Consider the following 16,549-nt stretch of genomic DNA (forward strand, 5'->3'; position numbering starts at 1 on the left):
ACAAGCCACCTTTTATAAACATAGAAATATGTAACATTGCTATGTATATAAAAGAAGGCTTGAAAAATCACAAACCATAGTAGTACGCAAACAAATATATAAATGCTCAAATACATTTATATATTTGTTTGCGCACCTTACTATGATTTGTGCACTTTTAGGCCACGCCCACAATGGAAGCCACGCCCCCAAACGAGCCCCCCCCTCCTCAATTTCTTACCCCACTTAAAGCACTGCGTGGGAGTGTTGCTAGGGATTCCGTGGGAGTGTTGCTAGGGATTCTGTGGGAGTGTTGCTAGGGATTATGTGGGAGTGTTGCTAGGGATTCCGTGGTAGTGTTGCTAGGGATTCCGTGGGAGTGTTGCTAGGGATTCCGTGTGAGTGTTGCTAGAGATTCAGTGAGTGTTGCTAGGGATTCCGTGGGAGTGTTGCTAGGGATTCTGTGGGAGTGTTGCTAGGGATTATGTGGGAGTGTTGCTAGGGATTCCGTGGTAGTGTTGCTAGGGATTCCGTGGGAGTGTTGCTAGGGATTCCGTGTGAGTGTTGCTAGAGATTCTGTGTGAGTGTTGCTAGGGATTCAGTGTTCGCAGGGAGGGATTGTTCTACAGTGTGAAATGGTGATGATATGGAAAGGCCCTCTTCAGAGGCAGAGATTGTCTAAAGGCGTAATGTTTAAAGCCCACTGAATTTGTTCTTAGAGGTGCAAGCAGTGTTCTACGATTTTGCAACAAGTATTTAGTAAAAGACAATCAATGGATCACTGTGGTCACCATATTCCCGGGCCAATAATAAAAGTGATTCCTTCTTTAAAACACGAAGGAGTCAATTCTAAGGTGGTTTTTGTTCCCTTAGCTTTAGCACCAATAAGGAAGCACCCTGATTCCTTCTTCTAGAAGATGGTTGACCTCAGTACACCTCCTCATTAATGTATTACACAGACTACATGGAACGCATGACGTGACACTCAAGCTATGTAGAGGAGCAGCACGCAGAGAGCCTTTGCATATTATACAGTTTTGCGCTGGGGCAATAATGAAGCCAGTTTACCAGATGTTTGCTGATTACATTGCAAGAAACAGTGATCTTGTTTGCAAGTTTGTCCCATCTTATACAGTAAAAGAGTGGAGAAGTTTCTGATGATGTCCGCTTTTATGTAAGGAACCCCAATAGTGTGAAATCAGTACTAAACTTTATGTAAGACGTCTTAAACTATATTTTAGTGTGAAATTATTTTTTATCCAATTACTTTTCATGTAAGCAGAGCAAAAAAGTGTAACATGGGTGTGTTCCTTTTGTACCCGTTCAAAACCTTGCATACTCTGGTTGGGAAGGTGCAGCCTTCCTTTTAAGGCTGGAAGTGCAAGCAGACATGAACTCAGCTTTCCATACGTTGCAGTGCGTGTTACACATGTTCCCCTCTTTCTTTTAGGCATGCATAACCTGGAGAAAGTAGCATGTCATGTCAAGTCTCCAGACTGGTAGATGCATGGCTGCAGACCCAGGGATAGGTCTAGTACTTGCCCTCGTCCGCTTGGCCCCGCGCATGATAGATTGCAGGGACCATGTTCCTGCACCGAGTGATGCTGGATGAGCAACTGACCAATCCCTTGTCGTTAACTGCGATTACATTAACAGTTCCCCGTGGGGTCGGGTCTGGTCGATATTTTACTACCTGGGTGACTTTTGAGTCCAGGCATGGTGGGACTGCATTCAAACCCTGATTTTCAGATCAAATGCATCATGGGTGGCCATGCCATAGGGTTGAGATACTGGTTTGTACCGGTTCTCTCTTTGTCTTGAAGGCCATGGGCAGCTGATGACAGTCACTCTGCAGAAAAGGCAGCTGGCATAGCGGGCAGAGTATTGGATTAGCGTGATGTGTGATCATAGTCGGAAACGACATCTAAAGCTCTTTCAAGGAGTCAAAGTGTATCACTTTACTAGAGTGTTGCCTCCGCAGGCAGCCGCTGCTCTGCACTAAACAAAGGACTCGACTTGTCCAGTAAAGCAGGGAAGCTGCGGTATCAAAACAAGGGGAGAAAATAATAAAGACAGGCACGCTTAGTTTTGCATGAGACGCCCATAGCTGCTTCGCCTTCAAATACTGCTCAAAGTTACTCACTAGGTAACCAAAATGTGAGACAGCAAAAGATTACAAAGACTAGTAAGCAAAAGCAATTTAGACCTTACCCCAAGTCAAAAGCAGGGATGCTTAAATAGTAGCTATTTGTATGGGCACTGTTTTCTCTGTAAAATATTTCCTGTTACACCATAAATAAAATCACAATGGAGTCAGGACAGCATTAATGGTGGAGCAACAACAACAAGCTCCCTTTCTGTATTTATAGGTAACTTGTAATGCAAGACTTAGCGCCTCATTACGAGTATGGAGGTAGCCATGGTGCTATAAGCGCCATGGCTGCCTCCATACTGGGCTCCAATACCGGGGACTGTGAATGAGGAATTACCGGGTCATTCCGACCTAGGAGAACCTGGTAATTCCTCATGCACAGAACCATTCCCCATTCCCATTTGAGCCCCCGTAGGGCTCAATGGGAATGGGGATGGAGCTAACAACGGGCCCATTAATAACTGGCCCGTTATTGGCTCCTTGGTCCCCTCGCGGGACCCGGAAAGGACGTCTGGTTTTACCAGACATCTGTTCCAGGTCCCGCAAGGGAACCTCGTAATAGGGCATCCCGCAATGAAGGGTGCCAGTCCCGTACCGGCACCCTTCATTACGGGAGCGCCTAGCTTATAATGAGGCCCTTAATCTTGCTTCAAAATAGACAAGGCAAGATGGAAACTGGAACCAAAGTTTCAAATAGGAAACATGCGGGAACCCTGACGAAAAAAGGGCTCAACAGAGTGCAGCACAAATCAGCTAAAAGGTGGCTCATCGGGGACTAGTGGACAATTCTGTATAAGTACCCGGTGAGGGGGGTGTGGCAGCCTCTCAGCCAATGAGGAGGTTCGGAGTTGGGGCTTTATCACACAGAAACGCACCCGCTCAGAGCGGGTTGCCGCCATCTTCCCTTACCGGGTTTTCCAGGTAAGTGCGCTTCCCCCGCTTTCCCACGCCCCGCGTCCTATCCCAACCTCCTTTTCAACCCAATAAGGAACCCCCCAAACTCCTCCCCACTTACCTTCTTGCTCCTTGTCTGTTGGCTGCACAAGGGAACAGTAGTGTTCCTGGCGCAACACCGACATCAGCAAGGCCACCATGGAAAGGGAGAAGGGACTATGTATAGTCCCTTTCTCCCGATCCATGACGGCTCTCTGTTTTTTGGTTGTTGAAAGTTGCAGTTTTCCAATTTACAAACAATTAGTACCACAGTAATTGTGCCAGGGTATTAATAGCAATATTACACAGGCTGGGGGCCATAACCAGGCCTGGTAATGCCTCAGGGCTTCGTTAAGGCCCTCGCTTCACCCAGGCCTGTAACTATGGCCCTGGTGCATTACCTGGCTGGGTAATGCCCCCCTGTCCGTGTAATATTGCTTAATTACAAAGCCAAAACGTTTGCTTCACAGAGCACCACCAAACAACTTCTCTTCTAGCTGAGAGAGCCTACGCTCAGCACAACAGAGATCAGCAAAAAATATGACTGGGAAACTAAACAAATCACATGCCATACCCACCTAGAAATTAATCAGGGAAGTAAAAGATAGCAAGGGACCCAGCCATTCTTGAACATGGGAAGGTGGAAACAGCACTGCTTGTGACTGTATCTTACTGTCCAAAATAGTGCAGGTAGACTTGGCCTACATTATAAAGACAGATTAAGTACACTTGGCTTACTCTCTAAAGACAGCTGAAGTAGACTTTGCCTATTATCTAAAGACAGTTCAAGTAGTCTTGGCTTACTATCTAAAGACACTTCACGTGCATTGTGTCTACTGCCTAAAGACAGCTCAAATAGACTTGGCCTACTAACTAAAGATACCTCAAGTAGATTTGTTTTACTATCTAAAGACCACTCAAGTAGACTTTGCCTACTGTCGAAAGACAGCTCAAGTAGATTTGACCTGCTGTCTGAAGACAGCTCAAGTACACTTGACCTACTAAATAAAGATTGCTCAAGTAGTCTTGGCTACTGTCAAAGGACAGCAACACTAGACTTTCCCTACTGTCTAAAGACAGGTCAAGTAGACTGGACCTGCAATCTAATGGCTGATCAAGTGGGCTTGACCTGCTAGATAAAAAAAACTGCTCAAGTAGTCTGGCTACTGTCAAAAAACAACAAAACTAGATGTTGCCTACTGCCTAAAACAGCTCAAGCAGACTTGACCTACAGTCTAGAGAAATATCATATAGACTTGGAATGGGGAGTCGACTTTGCATTGTTCAGTAGGGGATCAGCACTGCTCACCTCTCACTCGCGGTGCTTACCAGTGCCTTGAAAGGGTGACTGTGCATCTGTTGAGTAGGCCACATTGAGGATTTGGGGATTTGTACTTTACAACAAAAAGCATGGTAAGGTATTTTCTGGAAGGTTGGACGTTTATGACATACAGTGAATTCGACAAAGACACCATCCCTTAGAAGCAGAGAAACAATCTCATTAAACACCTGTAACAGTAGGTTGTCATTTGAGGTGATATTGAAGGTGAGCAGTGTCCTGCTTTTTCAGGATCTTCTGCGGCGCGACGTCTTGTACTATAAGGGCCACATCGATATGGATGAGATGGAAGTGCTGGACGTGGAGGATGGGAAGGACAGGGATTTCAACATCAGCGTAAAGAACGCCTTCAAACTCCAGAGTCAGAGCACAGAAGAGACCCACCTCTTCTGTGCAAAGAAACCAGAGCAGAAGATGCGCTGGCTGCAGGCATTTGAGGATGAAAGGAAGCGGGTGCAGATGGACCAGGAAACAGGTACGAACAGTGCAAGGCGGCACCCACTTCAACACTAGTTATTTTAATCTGCAAATGTAAAACAGTTTTATACCACAAATTATATAACATGAATACTACTGTACTCTACTTTACAAGACACGGGGGAGAGGAGAAAAACATTTTAATTGGAAGCATGTTTTATTGGCTATTACTTACTTATGTTATAATTTGGAAATTGTCTAAAGAGGGCTATTGTCTGCAATTTGCATACCATCAACAACTCTGAGCTTGAGCTGGAGCACTTCCCTATGATAGCATCAAATGTCTTAGTCCATGAACTCTACCTCTGATCCACAGAAACAATTTCTCCCAGCAACTTCAATCCTCTAAGCAACCTCTCACCCTGAGTTAAAGACACACCACTCATCAATAATACAATTCAAACTGTATAACTGAGCTGCTGGTGTAGGATTCCTTACACTGCTGCTTCCTTCTAATCCAGAACACGTGCCCAAAACAGAAAACAATCAGACATCTCTAAAATGTGCAAATTATACACATTTCTTAGATTTCTGATTCGTCCAAATGTGTACTTCAGCCAGCTCACAAAGGAGACCTTTCCTTCAAGAGAGGGCTGAGCTGGCAGCACACACCCTAGAGGAGATGAATTTCACTCAACTAGTCCGCTCTCCAACCCACGAAAAAGGAAGAATACTTGACTGGATTCTTCAATGCAACACTCCCCTCCAAGTATCCCCCTTATCCCCCTTCCCTGGTCAGATCACTCACTGATCCCCTTCACCCTCACCCCCACCACTAAAAACACCCCCACCACTAGTGAACCCCTTTGCATCACCGCTAGACACACCCGTAAACTCACAGCCAAGTTGCTGACCAACTCCGTCCTAACCTCCCTCAACCCAATCCCAAACAACTCTCCCCCAAAGTCATCCTAGCATCCTACAATTCCACTCTGCTCTCTGTTCTTGATGAACATGCACCCTTCAAAACCACCTCCTGTAAACAAAACAAAATCCAAAATTGGTTCGCCGAGGACTTAGTCTCCCTCCAGAAAATTAAACGCGCCCTTGAACATCTCTGGAGAAAAAACCCTACTCTCGCTAACAAAGTAACCTTCCAGCGCTCAGCCGACATCTATAAACTAGCCATCACAGACTCTAAAGCTAACATCTTTAACACCAGAATCTCCAATGCAAGTTCCAACACCAAAGAACTCTTCAAAATCCTTAGAGAGCTTGAATCCCCAGTACCCCTGTCAGGGACGTCATTTCACCAAAATGCCAGGGGTAGCGGAAGTGACATCACAATGACACGCCCCCAAGAGTGACATCACAGGAAATGTTGTCATTTGACCACGCCCCCGCGTGACAAGTGTCATCGTAAAGCATTATCACTCAGTACACAGAAAAATATGGTTACGATATCACTATATTGTGGCATTTCATACATGAATGGATCATATGTAGCAGTGTGTCAAGGTCCATGTTGCCATGGGAAGTGTATGAACAAAAATCCCCACGGTCGTCTCGGTTCTGCTGGTAAAACTGAAGAATTTCAGTGCAAGAACAGTTTGTAGCTGTAAAAAACATACGTGTACCATTATGGCATTTGCGGTATAATTTTGGAATTACCCTTATGCTTTACTCAGTAGTTAATTCGGATAACATGATCGATATATCTCAGTTAGTTAAAACAACAGTCAGATTCAAAATTGATAAATTACATGAAATTGTTACATTAAACATTAAAGCAAAGTCCAACACAAAATTAAAGCAACGTCCAACATAAATATGTTTAAAATGTAATTCTTCTGAAATATCTATCCAGGGCGTATGCAATATTTCCACACGCAAAAGTAGCATTTCTTGCGCCCAAGACACATTCACATTTACTGCTGCTAGGGTGGCAAAAATAAACGAGCTTCTCACTTCAGCATTACTTGTAGGAAGGATTAGAACTGGGGCTGTGTGTTTTTTAATAGAACGTGTGTGAGCAGCCGGTATTGCCAAGGTGAAGAAGATTCATGTAATGAGTGTATGAAAGTTTATATGTTTATAAATCAGCTCCATAAAAGTGTAATGTGTTTGAAAGTGTTGCATAGATGGCAGCTTCCCCAATGTCGCTCTGGGAATGCTCGTCAAGTGCGTATTTTGATTCATAGTGTATGGGACATTTAATCAAGGTTGGACAGGGACTGGGCCATCACATTGTCTCGGGCGCCAATGAAAAAGTGACCCACTTGTAAATGGCAATTAATTCCCTGCGGCAGCGGCTGCCCGCTGACTGACTGTTTTGGAACGAACCAGTCTGCCAGTGGGCAAGGAGGGCCTGTTAAGACTTGAGGAATAATACAATTATCACCGATAAAAAGCTTCACGCTATGGTGGGACTGTCATGGTTAGCCAGTAAACAGGCAGAATTGATGTGGCTGGCCAACTTCGTTCCGGTCCCAAATGCTATATCCCGTAAAGAAACAAACTGGATTCGTGTCAAAGCAATTGCAATGAAAATCTTTTGAACGTGTTATATATACAGTCTTGTTGGTTCAAACTTTACCTTAACATCGAACCATTGAAATGTAAACAAAGAGCCACACCAAAAACAGATGGCACTCAGTTACAAAAACTAAAGGGGGGAAAGCCAGCACAATAAAAAAAAAAGTATGTAAGGTGCATAGGAAGTAATCTTTTCAAATACCCAGTACAATCATGAATGCCCTTATTGAAACAACGATTAGTAAAAGAACGAGACTTACCATATCATAGCCCTGGAATTTGTTCTCTGATTTCCATTAACTTCCAAGTGAACGTTAAGTGCACGGGCTGTGGCAGGGCAGAACATGAGCACCGAATTGGCTCAATGCACCATCCAACAGACCAACACTGGTCACGAAACCGCAGCAAAGTAGCATCAGACTTTGTGAGGAGATGAGGGATCGGGAAAGTGCTTGGGTCTGCGGCGTCCTCAGGCGAATTCCGGACCGTTGGTGACATTGGTGTGCGTGTGTCATGGTGTGCGAAGCACACACACCGACCCACACACCCGACCTCAGTCACCCCGGGCCTGCAGAGGCGGCGCCGTGGCCGCAGGCGAGGGCTGTGCACAGACACACGCCGCAGCAACAAATCCCCATGCACACACCCGCCCCTACTCACACACAGCCAGCCCACCCCGACCTGACACTGTACTCAATGGGCCTTCGGCACAGGACTCATGAGGAGCTCAGGAGCACGCCGCGCACATCTTTTAAAACAGAAACCACGTCAAAATGGAGGACAAGCAACACACAGCACGGAATGAAGATCCCTGTGGCCACGCCCCCTCCTCTGATTGGACGGATGGCAGAGGTCGCAAGAGACTGACAGAGGTCGCTGGCCAATCATCAGCGATCGCTCTTGCGACCTCTGGCGACCCCAAATGACGTCCCTGACCCCCGTCTGACAACATCCAAAAAGATAAACTCTGGCACACCCTCATCCAATCCTCCCTGGACACCAAAACTCAGACGCTAGGGGACAAAGCTATCCAAAAAAAATCCCTCCTACCAACCTTGCTACCCTCCACCGGCCTGCACTTCTACAACTACTACCCCTCCTCCCCAATTCCAATTCTCTGCCGTCTCCCCCCCGAAGTCCTCACCACCATTCAGCACCTGAAAGATTCCAATTGTGCTGATGACATTTGCCCAGCCAACATTGTTAAAATGTGTGCATAACCCCTGGCCCCTACCCTAGTTAGCTTTATCAACGCATCTGTCAAGTCCAACTGAATTCCCACTGCCATCAAAGAAGCATGGGTCAAACCTCTCCTGAAAATACCCACTCTAGACGGTACCATCCCTGCCAACTACGCCCCATCACTACCGTTCCATACCTCCTCAAAATCCTGGACTGTACAGCCTACACGGAAGTGCAATTACATCTGGAAAGCCGCAATCTTCTAGGTACCCGCCAATCAGGCTTCAGATCTAGACACAGCACTGAATCTGCCCTCCTTCACCTCAAGATCCAGCTGGACCACATTAGGGATAATGGTGATCTTGCTAATCTCCTACTACTAGACCTCTCGGCAGCTTTCGACCTTGTAGATCAGGAAATCCATTGTAAACATTTCACCCCTGAACCCACCCTGTGGATCCATTCCTTTCTATCTGGCCGATCCACAAGGGTTTTTGCGGGTCACAAATCTGCTGTACCCGTAGCTGTCTCCTATGGTGTCCCACAGGGCTCCTGCCTCTCCCCACCATCTATAACATGTATCATAAACCCCTCTTCGACCACCTTGACAGCATCAACATCCCATATACCAACTTTGCCGATGATATGCAGGTCCTCCTCAAAATCACTGGCAACCATGACCTAGACTCCACCAACATCAATCACGTCTTCAGCATCATACAGGCCTGGATGGCTACCCATCATCTCTACCTGAATGATGGTAAAACAGAGCTACTCATTGTGGGCACCCCACACCACCTCAAACTCCTCACCCGTGCCTTCTCTTCCTTTTGCATAGATGGCAACACCATCCTCGTCTCCGCCCATGTAAAAACATTAGGCGTTTACCTGGACACTGAGCTAAACATGCAAAAACATGTCAAAGTTATCGCCTCCTCTGCAGCTTATTCCACCAAACTTATAAACCTTTCAATGAAATTCCTCACCTCTAACATCTGTCTCACCCTAACGAGAGCCATCATAGGGAGCAAACTAGACTACTGTAATGCTATCCTAGCAGGGACCTCCACCAAAAACATCAATAAACTCCAACTGCTCCAAAACAAAGCCCTCAGAGCAGTGAGGGGCCTGAAGCGCTCCAACCACATCTCTCACATCAGATGGGAGGCACACTCAGTGGTCGAAGTGTACAAAAAGAGGTAGTGTGACTATGTTCCCTGCTGGCCTGCACCCACTCCCCACAAACCGCATCACCACGCCCCCTCCCACACACAATACAAACCCCCAAACACATGTGCCTACTGTTTCAGTGTACTGTACTTAACGTTCTCTTAAAGTACAAGTTTAAAAAAACACAGATATCTTAAAGATGAAGAGGGAGGTGCTGCATTTTTGTAAGTGTTGTGGGAGATGGGGACCAAGACCTTCCCAAGATGGGGGCCGGCCTTGTATTTGTAGAGATACATTATCATCTTGTGTGTCCTCTAGGAAAGTGTCCATTTCACTGAGAATACATTTTCTGTAAGGGAGGATGAGGGAGATGCAGATGGGCTCTGCAGGATGCTGGGATTATGACAGACCATATAAGGGACTAGCCAACGAGAGAGAGAGAGAGAGAGATTGTGACTGACTGTGACAAATGTGTGATTTCAGCAGCACTACCAATATGTGTCCAGCAGGCGAACATTTTACATTTCTTTAATGTTCATAGAAAAAAAACAGATCATTGGTTTTAATCTGAGCATGACCCTTTCGAAGAATAAAGGGCATGTTGAGAGACAAAATGGTGTGTCTTCTCAGCAAAAGCAGCTACTATATAATATAAAAATGAAATTATTTTATTTGTACTATTATTGTAAACTGACCCCTTTTAACATTTTACAATGTTAAGTTCCATTCATCACTTCCAGTGTATATTGTAGTCATAATAAGAGCATTACACTTGTCTAACAGAGCAAAACCTATGATCAAAACCCAGAAGAACCATTTAATTATTTCCAGTTGTACTCTTTCAAAATTCCCTATGAGAAAGATGAAGGAAATAAATAGTACAAATGATGGTTCCTGCCTGCTTTACATAAAATCAAATAGCTTTTTGTGAGCATAAGAATTACTACAGATCTTTATAGTTTATAAATAGGTCTAGGATAAAACGGTTGTATGCTTGAATCACTGATTGCATAACGCACGGCTTGATCCTCATGTTATATTACACAGCTCTCACCCTAATTGTAAAGTGTTTGTAACCACAAACTATATTTCCTCATTTAGACATCCCAAGATTTGAATTTGAGGATAAAATGGCTGTAGGATCTGTTACTTCTTTGAGGTATGATCAATCTGCATCCCCAATTTCACAGACATGGACCCGACTTCCCCTCCCACCACCTCCTCTTCATGAAGCATCTGGTTTGGTCAGAAAAAACTGTTTCTCTGGAGACAAGATTTGAGTGGTATTTTCCAAAGAAAAAGTTTGTCATGCTCCCTTCCCCACCTACCCATCCCCTCAGACTGGAAATTATGGAAAAGGGTCACTAAAAAATGAAAAGGTTATTAAGAAAGCAAAAAAACACTGTTTAGGCTATTTTGCCATAGAGGAAAACATCCATATTTTATCAAGCCCAAAGTGCAACAACCACTAAAGGGAATTGGACCAAATCAGAAACAACTTGGGTACGAAGCGTTGACTTACTTTCCGGGACAGGTTTGGGGTTATTCCATTCAGTAATTTTTGAAATATTTGACAGGGAAGGGGGTAGCCCCTTCTCCCAAAAATATAATCTCCCAAAAATATAGATAACCTCCCATGCTGCTTTGCAGCAAAAAGGCTTTTCAGAAATGAACATTTGCAATTTATTTTTCTCAATACAAGCTATTACTGCAGTCATATCTGGGGAATGCAAAATGAAAAATACAAAAAAAACTATTTGGAGGAGGGAAAAGGTTGAAGTTGCATCAGGCTAGACGTGGGGAGGGGGAAAGAGGACATCATGTAATCTTGGGGAGTTGGGGGTGGTCTGAGGAGCCAGTTACAGTTCAGACATTTTCGCAATATCAGGGAAATGCCAGGAGTATCTCGCAAGATTACTGTGTTAATAATGCAAGACACGCTCGGAAACAAAAATCGGTCAGATGAAGCAAATAGAGGAATGGAGTAATGGGAGGGGGGCAAAGAGATAAAAATCAACTGAGATGGTTGTGGGACCTAGGGAAAAGAGAGGAGGGACGTGGGGAGCGCCTGTGAGGACTTTTACATTTTCAAGCATTGTCGCTGTAATTAGCGCAAGATTACCTCAGTTATTATTGTTGGATTATCGGGGAATGGGAACAGAAGAAAATAAATAAATGGGGGGACATCTGTTGTGATCACATCTATTAGGTAGGGGGAAATGGGTCTTTGAACAAGTGACCCTGGTCAGCGGGCCACAAAGAAACCTTTTGGTAGAACATGTCCAGCGGCCAAAGCCCATGACGAGTGTATTTGAAAGAAAACTAGTGTATTAAAATATACAGTGAGCACGTCCAAAGGCCATCGCTAGTGGCCCTTGACTAAACTATGGTATAACAAAACCTTTGAAATTCATTGAAAAAACTTTAGTTAAGGAAGAGGTAAGGTGATCAGATTTAATGCTACAAAACCTTGAAATTAATCAGATGTGGGTAGCGATGATGATCTTAAATAGGTGTCCGCCCCCCCCCCCCGTTGCAAAGCCCATGAGCACATACTTAACAGATGAGATTCACAATGACAAACAAAATGAGAGGCCAGCAAGATAGCTCAGTGGGCGTCTTTGTGTGATCTGAAGGTCACAGGTTCGAATCCTGGCAAGACCAACTCAGCCTTTCATCCTTCTGAGCTCGATAAATGAATGCCAACTCTAGTTGGGTGATATTGTATGTAAATGTGTTCTATGATAATCGCTTAGGCGTAAGCACTATATAAATAACATATCATTAGATCCTAGGGGTCATCAACGGGGTGGGGGGGACAAGTTAAGATGATGATTTCCTACATGAACTAAATTTCAAGGGGTTTGTTGCATTATATCCTGTTACCTTAACTGTCCCTTAACTAAAGTTTTTCAATGAATATATATAAATAATACACACACATGAGAGAGGGAGAAAGAATTAAATATACACATATAATTCTCTTAGGAAGTCTTTGTCTCTGTATTAGGAGTTTTACAGAGTTATCATATTGATACGTATATAGTATAACTCTGTCAATATGTGAAATGCTAGCCATGGCAATTTCAACAATTCCAATACTAACACCCTGAGGGTAATTTAATTTTGCATACACTTTCCAAGGTCTGTCCTGCTCTCGAACTATTCAAACACACCACTCTGGTCGCACAACACAAAGATAATAGTCACAATCTATTTATTTTATGATCCTTCTAAAACTTTTCTCCCTGATAGATAATCCAGTCCCACTCTGCTTGACCTTTTTCCTATTCATTTGCAGTTTTGCTTGCATCTAATTTCTTTTCCAATGAGCCTAAGGTTACCAAGATTGCAGACGGAATCTTTAAGAATGCATGTCTGCTCTCTCTGCCAGCCTCTCTCATGACTTTGGTTGCACGCCTGCAGAATGAACTCAAGGTCAACACTCTATACAAATCCTTTTAGGAAGCTGCATCATTCCTTATAGATGACACCACCAGTTTTTACTGCAACCTTCCTCCACTACAAAATGTGCTCCTTGGCACACTCAGGACACAAAAGAAACAAAAAACTGGTACAGTTCGACCTCGACCAGAATACAACATACCAACCAACCTCGCCGTTCACCAATTACTTACCCAACCACCAATACCACCACAAATCACAGACCGAGCAGGCATGAACTGATTTGTGTCTCCTCACAAACTAACACTTGACAGAAAGACACTGGTCCACGCACTACCCACATGATCATCATGCTCAAATGTAGTAACACAGACAACAACCAACCTCTGGGTTCAACAATGGCTCGTCCCAATGGACTGCCTGCAAGTAACACCTAGAAGCGTACCATGCACCCAAAGCCCATCCCCTTAAACATTGCACATATCAACAGAAGACAAAAGCAATCTTAACTGTTTTCAATGCCTCGATTTACAAAAAGGTTCCAAGTATCCCCCAGCATTGCTTACAATCCATTGGCTCACATCAAGAAAATTATTAACTTCCAAACCCTCACAAAACACACTCCACTGTAAACCAAATGGCTATACCTCCTGCTTAGAGAATTACACTCCCACCCCTTCCTCCCACCTTAAGGTGAATAGGTGCTTTTAACTAGCACATTTAAATATTGAGATATTAGGCTCTTTGGCCTACAAATCAAGATCCTTCTTGAATTTGATTCCTATCAATCTCGTCACGCGACCACTGAAAATAATGTTTCATCGGATACCCGTCCAGTTGCCGATCTATTCTGCTATGAGACAAGGGACCAGAGCTCTGTCTTTCAAACCAAGAAAGGACTTTGCAACCAAGACCCTGGAATCAATTAGGCAGTCACTCCACTTCCTCCTCACACCTGTCTAGTCCTTCACTAACTCCTCACTATAAAAATGTTGCAACCTTATGCCTCACTCCCCATCAGACGACCAACAAGGTCTAGCGTACTAATGAAACTCCTACCCTGTCCATTTTCTATCAAGAACCCTGCCTCACCCCTCGCTGATTCAGTAACCAGGGGGCCACCATTACGGCTGACCCGCCTTGATGTATACCACAAGTAACGGGTACTTCCGTCCTGCACACATCAACGCGATAGGATTCTATAGTTGCCTTTACTTTTATCCTGCTAACATCCTCCCATCCATTTGTCTTACAGAGCCATGCACTTCGGCAGAAGGGTGCCATATAAGACCACTTACCTCATCTTACCTGACCAAACGCAACCCCTTTTCCTACCGGTTTCAGAGCAATTAGACCATGACAATGGCAGCAAATGCCCTACACAAAAGCCCACCAGATAACAACTCTACACATGTGGCCAAACAGATGCAGATGCATAAGTCTGATGCTTTTATAGAATCAGAATGAATAGTGATTATCACTAGTGCCTGCTCAGAAAGCACTGGGATGACATCATAAAGTAAATTGGATAGGAGCCGGGGATGAGTACAACAAAGGTGAAGAAGCAATAATAGGGAATTAGTGGGGAGATCTTCAACAGGTCTGGGTGGAAGGAGCACCAAGAGGCAGTTCTCTGTTAAACCTGTCTATACAAATGCAGCCACCACCAGTAACATGCTTGCCACCATTCCATGTGTTCAAGTGAAATACATTCAATGTGCGAGCCTGTACACATTAATGAAATACAGCATTTGAAAGTACAGGAATTTCGTTGGAAGCACAACCAAACATTAGATTCCTAATGTGTGATTTTGGTCTAGACAGTTATGGTCTTTTTGTTGTCTTTTTTGTACAAATGCCTCGCCCTCTACTGTGCATGAAGACTGATGCAGTGTTCCAGAACGTTATACTTGTGTTCAGGGGTCTGCGCCTGTTGATCTCCAGATATTTTGGACTACGATTCCCATGATCCCTTACCATTGACTGTGCTAACTAGGGCTGATTGGAGTTGTAGTCCAAAACATCTGGGGAGCCACAGGTTGAAGACCCCTGCTCTAGTTAATCAACTAGTTGGTTACAGCATTGGCAGGTTCTGTGCGGGCTGGCATCTCGCTTACTCGAATGCTTAAAGCCTGTGATGCATTGCGTCCAGTGGCAGGTCAGTGCATGCTGCTGACAATGGAGGCAGGGCCGATCTCGCAGCCGGACGTGACTCCCTGTCATGCAGGAATAAAGTCAGGGCTCAAGTCGAGGGTACACGGAGTCCCTCCACTTTTTTCAGAGGGTGGACTCAGTCCCCCCCAGCTAAAATGAGAAACATTGTATGTCCTCTTTGAATATATGCATTTAAGCCAACCACGGGGATTGAACCACAGTAGTCAGGGCTGTAGGCCGGACACTTCACCACTGCACTATATAACCTGATGAAAAATAATAAACAACTAAAGGTCAAATGCCCCATTTCGGTACTGCAAATCCCAGAGAAAAAATTTGTATCGGTTCTTGGAGTTTAAAACATGCACACCTTTTTAAAAACACTATTAAAAGAAAATATCCTCTCTTGGTTTTTTGTGTGTGTTGATTTTATCAAAAGCAAATGCCATTTGTCCCGTGCAATTTGGGTGATTATGCAAAACCAATTTAATGAAATGTGCATATTTCACCTTGATGTACTAATTTCTGGCGACGTCACATCCCATTGCATTTGCTGATGGGTCCCCCCACTTTATTTTTTAGGACATGACCCCTCAATAAAGTGGAGAAATCCATCATGCTGTAAACTGTACTTGCAAACCCAAAAGCAGCCCAGGGTAGGGGTTCACCTCCTTCACGGGTTTTGCGAGCTGTATAAAATCATGATCGCTGGGGTGACCAAAAATACAGACCCAAAAGACAGAATGAATAAGAACCGAAACCAAGCAAGTTCTAATGTTCCAGTGCTCTGTTCCTTGTTGGTCGATTTGACGTGGTTTATAAAAAGGTCCCATTTTAGATATGCTAAAATATCAAAGATTTGAATTTGACCATAGCGGCTATCTCAAATCAAAAGTCAAAGGTCGAAGTTTGGAAATTGGACAGAGGCTCCGTAGGTCTAGACCTTTACTGTGAGTGTTTGGAACACTCCTCGTCCTCTCTCCTCCCTTGACTCACCCTCCATATGCCCAAGACCTTAACTATGGGCCTGTTACAAGTTTGGTTGAGTAGTAAAACACCTGGTAATTTGTCAAATAATGAGTTTCATTTTGGAAACTCATTTTACCGCCTGGTTTTGGGTGGTGGATTTTACTGCACACAAAACTGGTACTGTACACGGTAATTACCGGTGGTGGTATTACCCGATGCAGTCATTACTGGAGCACCAAGGAGTCCTGTGTGTGTCTAAAAAATGGAAATAACAGTATGGTCTGCATGACTTGCAATCATGTGGACCTACTGGG

General features: G+C 44.3%; 1 protein-coding gene across 1 annotated transcript in view; it reads left to right on the forward strand.

Moving 5' to 3' along the window:
• Positions 1-16,549, forward strand: part of ARHGEF4 (Rho guanine nucleotide exchange factor 4) — a 399,330-nt gene that overhangs the window by 369,328 nt on the left and 13,453 nt on the right. The window contains exon 12 of the mRNA XM_069617840.1: positions 4,635-4,878. Coding sequence (XP_069473941.1) covers positions 4,635-4,878 — 244 coding nt within the window. The remainder of the gene's footprint in view (positions 1-4,634; positions 4,879-16,549) is intronic.

The sequence above is a fragment of the Ambystoma mexicanum genome, chromosome 10 (assembly GCF_040938575.1).
Source record: "Ambystoma mexicanum isolate Mex_15411 chromosome 10, UKY_AmexF1_1, whole genome shotgun sequence".
NCBI classification, from domain to species: domain Eukaryota; kingdom Metazoa; phylum Chordata; class Amphibia; order Caudata; family Ambystomatidae; genus Ambystoma; species Ambystoma mexicanum.